Genomic DNA, 13,612 nt, shown 5'->3' on the forward strand with positions numbered 1-13,612 from the left:
AATAAAGTTGATACACAATGTTGCTTTCATGTGTGCTTCCAGGCCTGTGAGCACAGTGAGCGGCACCTGACATCAGTTTTACAAATATGGACTTATGACAATATTTCAGGAGTTAATGTAGATATCCATGTCCTGAAAGTCTTGCAAACTTCTTCCCAAGAAGCAACTCTGTGAACACATTTTTTAAAAAAATCTTCAGCAGCGTATTGCCGCCTAAAAAACAGTGAAGACAAGCATTTGCTACGTTGCGGCAAACCCAGACCTCATCAACACTTTATGTAACCCCTGAAGAGAAACAGAGTTTCAGGGAAGAAGAAAATGGAAGTTCCAACCAACAAGCGATAAAAAAAGAGAATCCGCAAAGGAACTCAGAAATATATTTTAAGCAGCTGTAGTGTCCAGTATGGAAATAACTGAAGTACTTGGCGTGTGCATGAAAGATTTGTGAGCTACAAAGGACAAAGTATAAAGGAGTGCTACAGGGTTAATATCCTAGAACAATATACATGGCAAGCTTGAGAAACTCTTCCTTTCACACATATCTGCAACTTAGGTTTCAAAACAGTCTTACAGATGAGAGACTCTTCCACAGCCCAGACCCTGTGCATTATTTAGGACATAAAACCCAGTTTGCTGATGCATTATATTCACAGAGACCAGAAAGCCTGACTTGAGAAATTTTACTTCCTCTTTTCTTGTCTAGTAAACAGGACAGAACATCTGCCCATTAAAACATTGCCATGAAGTGTGAATGCTCATCACATCCTTTCACTGTAACGCTTGAGAGGAGCAATGTCTTTCAGGAAGGAGGGGCACAGGTTTTCTGGTAGTGTCCTCTGCTGTAGAGCACAGAGGTAAAGGCATCAAAACTCCTTGATGTGCACTGGCCCCTGTGACTGAACAGTTCCTTAAGTACCTGAGAGCTGTATAGCGCACAATCCTTAAATTATAGACAGATGTAACTCTGGCTGTAGCTGAAATTAAGAAGCCACTAAAGTCTAGCCATGTGGCTGCCTAAGAGCAGAGAGCAATGCTACGGAGGAAGTAAAGAACTTGCACCCAGAGGGTTGCTGTATGGTTGGGAAAAAACCTGTTAAGAAGGAAAGGTGCCAGCTCCAGTGGTGCATTCAGGCTGCAGCCCCAGGTTTAACACCACTGTATCTGTGGGAAGCGCCTCGCAGCCTGCCGTGGCTGGCCGGATGGCACACGGGGTTTGAGATGTGCTTGCGGCAGTGCCCTGCTGTGCCCAGTGCCTCTGGCCACCATGCTGGGTTGCCATGAAGCACGAGTAACTCCGGGTAGGGTGAAGCCTCCTTGATGTGGAGCTCCTGCAGAGCAGGAGCTGCTCTGTGTCTTTGGACGTCTCCCCCCATAGTCAGTAACCTGCTTCTAAGCACAACATATCCACCACTGAAGTACTGAGGGCTCAGCAGCCTTTGTAAGATACACAATGAAAGCTTGGTTCTGGCTTTGGGAAGGGGGACATCTCAGTTACGTGTTACCATAGAATTCAGTAGCCAACTTCCCAACACCTGAAATTAAGACTGAATGGAGATTTTCAGCCCTCCTTTCCAAAGCTCTACATTGAGAGCCAGGCATGTAGCATCCTACTGCAAAACCCAGTTAATGTGAGATCCCAGGTGGATGCACAGTGGTGTCTCAGCACCCCTGGACACCAGGAAGCTCTCCCATAGCTTCCCGTCCACAGCTTCATCTGCTGCTACCACACACATCTGGCAGCTGCTCCGTCAGCCACCTCTGTAAGTGTCAAGCATCGCATCTTCTTACTGGCTCACTCACCTTGTGTGCTGCTCATGGTGCTAGCCAGAGGGCTTTGCATTTCCATTAAGCTGTAAGTATAATTACACAGCTCCTCATCACCAGTGAAATGACACCAGGAAATTTAGTTACAGATTGAAAAATGAGAAGTTTATTAGATTGTCAAATTAAATCCAAGCACAGCAAATGATTAGATGTCTCCTACCAACAAATGCAATTAGTTTAATCAGTTTCATTTTAGCAGATTTTTACCTGCATGATGACCCTCAGCACCTGCTGATTAAAAGGGCAAGGTAACAGAGTTCAGTGAAAGTCTGGAGATAAAAAGCGATTCACCTCCAAACATCGAGCTTCTCTGTTTTACAAAACAGGGAAAACAAGCTTTCCATGATCATAGCAGAAAGCAGTAATACTATAATTCTATAGAAGTTTCATAAGTTCAGATATTAACTATCATTTTGAAGTAAAGGAACAGCAAATGCTATGCAATCATGACTTGGTAGGTAAATCTAGGCAAGTGGGCATGTTCAGTAAAGCAAAGGAAGAATATTAACCAGGGTTTAATGGCTCCAACTTTCAGCTCTTACCCAGGAAAGTCTCTGTGATGAAGGGAAAGGTTTCCAGGATGGAGAAATAGGCTGAAGGTGTAGGGATAGTGTACCCTTGACATCTACTGTGCTAAGGTACAGGAAGGGACTTAAACAAGAGTTTTCTTCTTTATATTATCAGTTAAACCCAAGGAAGCAGATCCCTACCACACTAACCCAACAACACCCATGTCAGAACACAGATCAAATGCATGCCTTGACAGTCCTGATGACACTGAACCAACCACTATTTTTGGATTTCAATAGGAAAAGTCCAAAACAAAACAAATGTAACCCAAGTCTACAAAAATAAGTGCAATTGCTATGAAAATTTCTATCTCCTTCTCTTTGTTGATGATAGGCAACTACAGAAGATTTCTGAGTACTTTCACAACTAGAATAAGCAATAGCGATTTCCATATGTTTCACAACTACATTTTGCTACAAGCTGGGAACACTGTAAAAAAAATTAAAAATTATTAACACAATTTAATGTAAGACAGTCAAGTCAGTTATTCACATACTGACTAATACTACTAGTAGAAGTAACATCACTCTCCTCCTCATTTGCTTCAAAGTATGTTGGCAGGTTAATGCTAATAGCTGCCCTCAGGTTTGCCCAGAAAAGGGCACGCTTGCTCCTCTCCTTTGGCCACTCCAGATACGTTCGCTTTGCCATGAGAGCCTTCAGCTTGTGATACCTGGCGGGGATAATGTACGGAGGGATCGGCTCCAGCAAAATGAGGATTAAGCTGTTGGAATTCTCACTGAATAATTTGTGGTGGGCAAAGTACAGCTCATAGTGACACCACTCGCTCTGCACAAAGTTGGGAGACAACACAAAGATCGACTTGTAGCTCTTCTCAATGCAGGTGATGATGTTCTCCACAATGCTCTTGCCAGGGATAAAGTTTCTCTCGTGCTGGCACAGTTGTACACAGTCCTCCCCCTTCTCCAGGTTCGGGATCAGCTCGTTCTTCACCCACAACGCATCGCGCTCGCTGTAGGAAACGAACGCGTGGAACTGCAGAACGGTCTCCTGCCCTTCGGGGCGGCTGTGCCAAGCTCTGCGCTTCGTCTGCGTCCACTGCCACGTCATCCGCACGTACCACGGCACGTCCAGGTAGATGCACAGAAAGGCCACGACAGCCACCAGCACCAGCGTCAGCAGCAGAGCCGTCACCAGCAGGAGCGCCGTGTTACAAGCCAGTTCGCTCAGGTGGAAATCCTTCAGCTGTGTTCCCCGCAAGGCTGACGGGTACTCGCACAGGTACGCCGCCGGCCAGCCAGCCAGCTTCCCCCCAGACCGCCTCTCCAGACGCAAAAAGTCCTGCAGTTCACAGGAACACTTGAACGGGTTGTGCCCGGCTTGTAGCTCCCGCACCCTGGGGCAGCTCTGGAAGAAGTCGGCAGATGGGGTGAGGATCAAATTCATCTCTGTGTTCAGGAACTCCAGAGAACTAAAGCCGCTGCACCCCGGCAGGTCAGCCAGCCTGTTCGATGCCAGGTTCAGCTCTGCCAAGGATTTCAGCTCGGTCACCCCCCTGGGGACGCTGGCGATCTGATTGTTTTGGAGGTTGAGGGTTTTGATGTTGACGGGCAAGCACTCAAACACGACATCTGTCAACTGATTTGAGGACAGGTCCAGCTCTGACAGAGACTCAGCCCATTGGCATCGCACATCAGCTCCATCGTGATGCAGCAAGTTGCTGCTCATGTCCAGATATTTCAGTGATTTCATATGGCTGGTCATGAAGCTTACCTTGGCAAGGCTCTCAAATTTATTCCTCTGCAAAATAAGGTATTTCAGATCTGTCAGAGTGCCACAATTCTGGAACAATTCATCCGTCAGGGCATTATGAGAAAAATTTACATACTGAAATGAGCTTGTTCTATTGGGGCAGAGCATGTGTGGCATATATGCATCATATATTGTCAAATTAGCAATTTTCATCTCCGAAAACTGTCTGTATAGAATTTCCTGGTTGAAATAATAAACCTTATTATGAACATGCTCCAAAGTTAGTGCTTTCATGGAGCCATCCAAAGAGATTAATTGTTTCAGAGAGTTTAATAAAGGCAGAAAATCGTATTCAGCCAGCCCCTCCAGTGGTCCCCGAAAAGTCAAATTTGTCACAGTCAAATGCTCCACAGGTGAATACCAAATAAGCAGGAAAATTTGCAAAATGATGGGCCATTGTAAGTCCACAGTGTCTAGCATAAGAACTGTTGTCTTGATTTTCTTCAGAAGTGTTAAATGAGGAGAAGGGAAATCTTTGTAGCTCGAGGTGTATCTTAAGTTAACTATTTTTAAGTTTTCTGAAGTGCTCATTCCATCATACAAGAGGGGAAAACTGAAGTTCCGGTTTGCTGCAAAAACAATGTGAAGGGTCCTTGTGTTCAAGGCTGTCAGACTCTGAGGCTCATATAGAGAAAAGTCTTCTAAGGTTAGGAAGACAGTGTGCAGCTGTAGATGTGTGAAATACCTGAAGTCTGACCTTCGTATCACCGTGGCACTTAATCCTAGGTACTCCAAATGAAACATGTTCCTGAATTCTTGGCAGATGGGCAGGGCAGTATACTTATTGAAAGACATATCTAAATGTCTAAGATTTGCGAGAGTTTGACAGTAAACTTTCAAAATGTTATTATGAGATAAATCTAAGTATTCTAAATCTTCATTATAAATGAAGACACTAAGGTCAAGCTCCGTAATTAGATTACGAGAAAGATTTAATACTTGAAGATCAGAAAGAGAAATAAACTCTGAGATACTAAGTCCAGAGATCCTATTATGTGATAAATCTAATATATGAGTATGGACTGGGATGTTTTTTGGAACATTAGTTAGCAAACTGCTTGAATAATTTGCAATAAATTCATTTTCCACAGTTGGCTGGATATTATTCCAGAGCATGAATATAAAGGCACTAGCAAAGACATAGATATTTGTAAGGGGTCTCATTATGATTTCCAGGTTTATCTTTTTTAAACATATCTTTGTTTTCTGTTCAGTATGTCTCAGTGATGAGTCCAGCCCTATGAAAAGAAAACACATGGAATTTGCTGAAATTGTTGAACTGTTGAGTTCACTTTCTATTGCTAAAATGAAATTCAACACAAAATTTATGTAATAAAAATTTCATTTTTACATGGTCTTGTTCTAAATTCTTATCAATCCTTCTCTCACCACACCCCCCCTCCCCATTCTTTAATTCCAGCTATTTATTTTCTCAGTTAAATGGAAATTAATTCCTTCATAATGAGTGAAATACAGTCAGTGGTATGTAAAAAAAAAAAAAAAAAAATGTTAAGCAATACAAATTTCTCAACAACCTCAAAAAATACAAAACTTGTACGAACTGACTTCAATGCATCTAGGAGTAAAGGAGAACACAGCAAGCCTCTGATCTGCTCTTTCCATACACCCCCAGCAAGCCTCTGATCTGCTCTTTCCATACACCCCATGTCCACACACATTTGGGAACAGACCTCCAAAAGCTCCATGGACCCTCACAGGAACTGGTGCAAAAGCAAGTTCTTTCAGAAGAGCCCAAGGATATTCCTCTTCACAGCCCAAACACCAGGGCATGGCCACGCACCCCCTCAGGATCAGCGGATCAGAGAAGCTGATCAGCTTTGTCTTTGCTATAGTGCAAAGACACACAGGTCCATTTTACCAGTAAGCCAAGAATCTTGAGGAGGCATTGTACCGTCTCAGGAATATTGTAATGCCAATCTGGCCAAAAGCTTACAAACAGGAAAACCACAGCATGAGCGGACACTGTGTATGAAGCAGTGGTACCCAAAATCTGAGAGAAAACACCTGGCACTTCCAAAGACTCCAGGATTTTCTAGGTACCCTAAGAAATCTCCTACATTTTCCAAATTACCCCATGGCTGCAACTTGACAAGGAACATCTCTAGAAACCGTGAGGGACAATGAATCCAGTTCTAAGGATCAAAAAACCCAGGGAGGGAAAGATTTTGTGGATATAGAAAATGCACCAGCAGAACTAATATCTGGCCGTGTCTATCAATAGCCTACATAGGTTTGGAGAAGCATTAGTCCTATCATGAAAAACCGTGACCTGGGCATTACTCTCCTGTTGTCAAGCATTTACCACAACATGCAGACAACCTCAAGTATGAGCAACTCATAAACTGTTTCAGAAGACAAACATCCCCAATTTTTTTCCTGTGCTGATTTTGTCTGTAAAAAAAATACACAAAGTTTTAAAATTCTGCACCTGTGTAATCTTTTGTTAAATAAAAATAAAAAGCCTATTTTTTCAGTTCTAGGTTATAATATGTGTTAGTCCCTAATAATTTGATTGACTGGTATCAAAACTCATCCCTTCCCCTCCAAGTCTCCTACCAAGCTTAAGCAAGATTTCTTTTAATTCAGCAAGAAAAATATGTGCCATTAATATTACCAAAAGAAATACAAGAATAAATCAGTAAAGTATAGATTTCAGCCTCAATAAAATCCAATTGAGAGGTCAGATTCTGTTTTCAGAAAGTTGTGCTAGGGTGTCTGAGCACAGAATAGAAATAAAGCTAGGACAGTTGGTTAAAGCACAGTATCACTCACAAGAAGAACCAAGATGAGGAAACCTGATCCAGCATCCTTCAAAGAGCAGCTGACCCTGTTCTTCATAGTCCAGGCTGGTAAAGAACCTCTTGAATCAAATAAACTTTGATCTGGAACTATCTGGAGGAACTTCACCCTGGACAGCAGGCACATCAGGAACAAAGCAACAAACGTTCTGAAGGAAGAAAAATGCAGAAATATATTCTCTGTCCGTGCTTCATTGCCAGAGGAGTTTTAATTTGCCAAGTGCATGGTCCTGCACATGGGCCAGGACAACCCCAAGCACAAATACAGGCTGGGTGGAGAATGGATTGAGAGCAGCCCTGAGGAGAAATTCTTCGTGGTATTGATTGAGGAGAAGCTCCACTTGACCCAGCACTATGCACTTGCAGCCCACAAAGGCAACTGTCTCCTGGGCTGAATCAAAAGAAGTGTGACCAGCAGATGGATGGAGGTGATTCTCCCCCTCTACTCTACTCTTGTGAGCCCCCCCTGGAGTGCTGTGTTCAGCTCTGGGGCAACCTTTGAGCAACCTGGTCTGGTGGAAGGTGTCCCTGCCCATGGCAGGGGGTTGGAACTAGATGATCTCTAAGGTCCCTTTCAACCTAAATCATTCAATCACTCGATGAATTTACCATACATGCTATGCTATATACACTGTGACAAGGGATGATCCACACTGTATAGCACTGAACAGTACCACAGTCAAAGAATAAAGCAGATACATCTAGCAAAGCAGTATTAAGGATTAGCAGTTATGACTCCAACACTCTTTTATGAAGGTATTAAATTAGAGTTGGCTGAGAATGAAAATTGAACAAAATGGTTTTTTCTTCTTTGTTGAAATTCCACATACAGATGAGCATTTTCACTGAAATTTCAAAATGCAAGAATATCTTCCAAAAATGAAGAAACACCAGTACCTGAGATTTAATATATAACAAAAAGAAAAAATGTAAATAATGGAGCAAATATAACCTACCTTTTGTCCGTGGAATTCATGTCTGAGTGAAGAACCAGCAAAAGTCCTCTGCATACCTGGTTAACATCCTCAAAACAGAATTTCAAGCATATGTAATCTTCAAGCTGGGAAATCTCACATGAGCTGCTAACCCCTTAATACTTACTACTTCAGAAAGTAGAAAGAACAAGGTTTTCTAATATAAGCTACAGAATTCTAAGCATTAATGAAACTTCCCTACAATGCAGGTATTAAGAGCACAATGAAAGGAAACTTTTAACAGTCCAGACCTGAAATGAATTTACTTCTCTGATATCTACATAACTGTGTGTTTTAGGATGAAATCAACCTATCTGCGGTAGAGAATATTCACCAAGGCAAGACTGTTTAAATACTTCTGCATATCTAATTTCATCTCTGCTTCTAACACTTACACAGATGTTCTAGAAAGTCATCAACTGCATCTCCTCTTTTGCATACACAGAAAAGAGGAAGCAGAACCCTCACTGTCGACTTCATATCAAAACCTCTAGCAGAGCTCTACCCCGCTGAGTTATTTTCCTCAGCAAGCAGAATAAGTTGTGCAGCACATTGACAGGTGGTGAAAGCTTAGATCTCAGGAGCTGCTAACAGAGGCAAACTGGCACACTTCAAAACCTCTACAGGTCAGTCAACTTTAAACCAGAGTTGCCTCAGATGGTTATCAGGGTTACCCCACACTGTAGCTTCCTTCAAAATATTATAAAAAAAATGAACTATAGAAAACATTTTCGATGATATGAAAGCTATAAAGAAGCCATGAAGAATACAGCAATACAGGGCAACCTGGGGATGGAGGAATTCAATAACACAGACATTCAATTAGCATTTTGAACAGGGGCATGAGCCTAGTGAGCAAATCAACGGAGCGTGAGTGCATGGAAAAGGCAGATGTAAATAACCAAAACCAAATATCTCACCACCATAAGCCTCCAAACTAATACAGTACGCTCCAGTAAGATTAATTAGTAAGCAAGAAAGAAGCTCAGATGAATAAATGAATGAAGATTTATTTCATCTTAATGAATTTTAAGATTAAAATCATGAAGTATTGTCCTGGTTTTGTTAAAAAACAAGTGAATTTGCCTGTCAGCTAAAGCCTTCATATTAGCTGCATTTTCCTGGAGAACCAGGTCCATGTTTTGGTAAACATAGCAATGGAATCCAAACTTATTGATAAACACAGATTCACATCTCCTGAGGGGCAACAAGAAACAGGTGACCAAGAAACTGACCAACTGTGTATAACACTCCATTCACATGAATACTTCATATAAAAGTGGGAGATCACAAGGATCTTGTCCGTTTTTCCCCTTTTGCTTATGGCCAACATTAGGAGAGGACCTCGCTAGTCGTCCCTACAAACATGAGGCCTAGCAAGAGACTGAATCCAGCTCCAGTTGTCTGCAGAGTCCAATCCAGGACTTTGGGTGCCGGCTCTGCAGTTGTTGAGACTTTCAATATTGGTTTAGTTTATTCTGTATTATTTTCTCTATTCTTATTAGTAGCATTAGTAAAACATTTTTAACTTTTCCAACTCTGTTCTCTCTGTCCTTCTTTCCCTCCCAATTGCCTGTCCTTAGTGGGAAGGGGGGAGAGGGGGGGCCAAAAGGGGAAGGAGGAGGGAAGGGAGGGGTTAGCAATACATCTGCCAGGTTTTATTGTCATGCCACAATCAAAACCCTCGACAAGTATGTAATTAATTATCCACGTATGAGCAAACCAGGGCGATGGGGGGACACCTGGGCCCCTTCTGGACTCAGTCTAGAGCTCACTCTACCCCCCAAAACAAAACAGTGCCTTGGAGGAGAGTTGAAGGCAGGAAGGGATTCAGTTAAAGAAACTGAGAAGTTTGAAATCTTATTCTAGTGCTAGTTTATTTCAAGCTTGCACTGGAATCCTTTGAAACTTTTCTTTTGCAACCTTTTCGATTTTGTAAAGAATTTCACCCTTTGCTGAAAGAAAATGTCTGTTTTTCATTTTGAGGTTGATGAGTAAGATAGTTTGAACTGAAACTGAACTCAAACCATTCTACTTTCCCTTGTGTAGCAAATATGGGTGATACATTACAGAAAACTCTGAGACATCTGTGACCCAAGACAAGACCACAGATCACAAATGTTTCTCAATAAGCAGCAAGAGTCTGCTTGTCAGCTGACACTGTCTTGTCAAGTTAAAGGAGAAGTTTCTGTTGCTGGGCGTTAATCTGTGAAAATGAATAGACTAAGGCACTTGTTGACAGAACAATAATATCAAAATTATGCAAACTAGTGGCAGTTTTACTTCCAATATGATCCATGAAAAAGCTTTGCTGCATGGACAAAATTAAACACACCATTAGCTTTCATTAGAATTTACTCCAGTGCACATACAGCTGTAAAAAGCAAAGATATTATATCTATGCCTTTAGTTGTAGTATGCTGAATTTCCTTACCACACTTCTTTATGAGACTTTAAAATATATTCAAATAAACAGTTTGCCATAAAGACAAATTTGTAACTAGTTAAAATAAAACTAATACTCTTGAATACCTCTGATAAATCATTAGGAACATTGCATAATGTTATTTTTACTAACCAATTCAGCAAAGGTTCGTTTGAGGCAGGTTTCAGTTTACTGATTAAATCATTTTGGACGACATGGAAAAACTAAAAAGCAGTATATTTCTGTTCATGCATCCTGAAATGTACCAGCAAAACACCATGTTTTCCATAGCATGTGTGCACTCAGGCACACACCTTGTTCCATTTCTGAAGTTTATAGTGCTGAGGTTTTTTGCAGCTGATTCTATCAGTGAGAACCTATCTGCAGAAGCAGCCTTTCCTCAAGGTACATTTCACACTTCTGCCTGTATGTTGTGATTACTTACCCAGAGGGGAACCGCAGCTACCCTTGGTTGGGTATCAGAAGTTGCTCAGGACTAGCACCAGGCCCAATGGTGTGAAGAATCTCTCCAACTGGAACTGCAGAAAGGAACTTACATGCGTGAAACACCAAGTTGAAGCATAGCCAGAGCAGATGGACTCACCCAAGCACCCATGAAAGGTTAATACAACTATTAAAGGTTGCAAAGCCAGTGTTTGGTCATATTGAGGACCTTATCTTCAGCTGCAACTCTCATTGTCACAACTTAATCCTGAGCATCAAGTGGGTGAAACAGTGGCTAAATGCCACTGCAAGTCAAAGTGAACAGAGATTGTGTTGCATTTATGCCCAAGCTTGTTTTGCTTGGGCATAAATAGACACAAGGACCAAAGCTGTGGAAACCAAACTGGTAATACAGAGCCACCTTGCAGAATACAGAACTTTCTCATTTATTGGTTTATCAATGCTGCTCCCTCTTGACCAAACAGTGACTACAAATGAGCATTATAGTCAATCTCGGTAAATGTTTCTGAAAGAAAAAACAGCCAAACTGAAGCCCTGAGTAAAAGCATGGGTTTCAGAGAGGTGTTGAACCTTGCCCTCAACAGAATGCCTCACCTCCCACAGAGTCCCATTCTTTCCCTTGAGCACCTTTCCCTGCTCTAACCCTCTGCAGTTGAACTTCAGTGGTGATGCTTTGTAACATTTCTAAAGCTAAAGAATAGCTGAGGTCTCAACAGGGCAACTCACATTGTGTCAGGACTTCCAGTCTCTTGCAGTTCAGCTTCCTTTATACCACACACTACTCAAAAACATTTACAATTTCACTTCATTTTGCACTTTTTCTAGGTTTTGGAAGGTGTTTAACCTCCATGTTACCAATCTTGTTTGTTGATATTATTATGTATGTAAAAATAGCATTCCTGGTAGTCACCAAGATGACTAGTCAAATTTCAGGAACCCGCTCTGATACAGTATCTGATATCAGAGTATATTTACACACTCCCTTTTTCTGATAACTGGAGTGCATTAGCAGTTAGAGATTTCAGAGCAGAACCAGACTCACATCACCGGGGTGTGCAGAAAAGGGCAGCTACTTTTCAAAATGTCCAGATAGAGCAGATGACATGAGCTGTGAGACTACACATAGCCCCACATACAGGAAAAATTTCTTTGTGGACTAAAACTATTACTACAGAAAGTGTTCAGAATATGGCAGAGGCTAAAATAATTGTTTGAAATACTCTGATATGTATCACTTGAGAAACTCATTCCTGTGGAATCAGAGAACCTAGTTGTAGTAATTAATTGTACATATATCTGTTTTGTCAATTATCTGGCACATATCATGGACAAAAATCTAATAGTACCACAGAATCAGAGAATGTAAAGGATTGGAAGGAACCTCAAAAGATCATCTAGTCCAATCATTCCTGCCTGAGCAGGAACACCTAGATGAGGCTACACAGGAATGTGTCCAGGCAGGTTTTGAATGTCTCCAGAGGAGACTCCACAACCTCCCTGGGCAGCATGTTCCAGTGCTCTGTTACCCTCACTGAGAAGAAGTTTCTTCTCAAATTTAAGTAGAATCTCTTGTGTTCCAGTTTGAACCCATTACCCCTTGTCTTATCAGTGGTTGTCACCAAGAAAAGCCTGGCTCCATCCTCATAATACTCACCCTTTATATATTTATAAACATTAATGGGGTCATCCCTCAGTCTCCTCCAAGCTAAAGAGACACAGCTCCCTCAGCCTTTCCTCAAAAGAGAGATGCTCCACTCCCTTCATCATCTTCATTGCCCTGTGCTGGGCTCTCTCCAGCAGTTCCTTGTCCTTCTTGAGCTGAAAGCCCAGAACTGGACACAATACTCCAGGTGTGGTCTCACCAGGGCAGAGTAGAGGTGAAGGAGAACCTCTCTTGACCTACTAACCACCCCCCTTCTAATACACCCCAGGATACCATTGGCCTTCCTGGCCACAAGGGCACAGTGCTGGCTCATGGTCATCCTGCTGTCCACCAGGACCCCCAGGTCCCTTTCCCCTACACTGCTCTCTAATAGGTCATTCGCCAACTTATACTGGAACCTGGGGTTTTTCCTGCCCAGATGCAAGACTCTACACTTGCCCTTGTTATATTTCACTAAATTTTTCCCTGCCCAACTCTCCAGCCTGTCCAGGTCTCACTGGATGGCAGCACAGCCTTCTGGCGTGTCAGCCACTCCTCCCAGCTTGGTATCAAGTTGCTGACAGCACACTCTATTCCCTCATCCAACTCATTGATGAATATATTGAATAGTACTGGTCCCAGTACCAACCCTTGAGGCACTCCACTAGATACAGGCCTCCAACTAGACTCGGCCCCATTGACCACAACTCTCCGGCTTCTTTCCTACAGTCAGTTCACAGTCCACCTCACTACCCAGTTATCTAGTATGTGGGCTTCTGGTTCCAAAGTACAAGTTTTAATGGCTCCTCATGCTCATTACAAACCTCCCTTTCTAATATTATTCACTCAAGTATTTTGGACGTATATCAGAAACCTGTAATTATATATTTCTGCTTATGATCGCATCAGCTACACTGCCAGAGGACACACATATTCCAAGTGCTTTGTGAAGCTGCAAGCAAACCACTGCTAAAACCTTCTGCTCCTGAAAGAATTGATCTCTGGCAATAGGTATGTGCTCCCACCTGAGCAACAGGAAGGATTCCTGCTGCACTCTCTGACTATCAGAGGGTTTCTCTGTCCTCCAGCCAACAGAGAAGCCATATGAGTTCTTAAAGCT

General features: G+C 42.2%; 1 protein-coding gene across 3 annotated transcripts; it reads right to left on the reverse strand.

The window, feature by feature from the left end:
• Positions 1–1,902: 1,902 nt before the first annotated feature.
• LOC102090750 (toll-like receptor 1) lies at positions 1,903–8,406 on the reverse strand. Of its 3 annotated transcripts, XM_065062619.1 has the most exons (4): positions 7,943–8,406; positions 6,961–7,135; positions 6,491–6,579; positions 1,903–5,405 (listed from the first exon to the last, which is right to left on the reverse strand). In XM_065062619.1, the coding sequence occupies exons 2-4, from the start codon at positions 6,993–6,995 to the stop codon at positions 2,875–2,877; spliced, it is 2,655 nt and encodes an 884-aa protein (XP_064918691.1). In that variant the 5' UTR covers positions 6,996–7,135; positions 7,943–8,406; the 3' UTR covers positions 1,903–2,874. The 3 variants fall into 3 exon arrangements, with proteins under 3 accessions (XP_064918691.1, XP_064918692.1, XP_064918693.1); XM_065062620.1 differs by lacking the exon at positions 6,491–6,579 and having other exon boundaries at positions 7,943–8,402; XM_065062621.1 differs by lacking the exons at positions 6,491–6,579; positions 6,961–7,135 and having other exon boundaries at positions 7,943–8,405.
• Positions 8,407–13,612: the final 5,206 nt, after the last annotated feature.

This window comes from Columba livia, chromosome 4 (genome assembly GCF_036013475.1).
Source record: "Columba livia isolate bColLiv1 breed racing homer chromosome 4, bColLiv1.pat.W.v2, whole genome shotgun sequence".
Classification (NCBI taxonomy): Eukaryota; Metazoa; Chordata; class Aves; order Columbiformes; family Columbidae; genus Columba; species Columba livia.

Coding starts and splice junctions, on each gene's coding strand:
- LOC102090750 (XM_065062619.1), bottom strand. CDS start 6,995: ATGCTGGATCAGGTTTCCTCATCTTGGTTCTTCTT. Junction 6,580..6,960: donor TCCTCATCTTGGTTCTTCTT/GTGAGTGATACT, acceptor TTTTTTTTACAG/ACAAAATCAGCACAGGAAAA. Junction 5,406..6,490: donor GAGGTTGTCTGCATGTTGTG/GTAAATGCTTGA, acceptor TTCTTTTCATAG/GGCTGGACTCATCACTGAGA.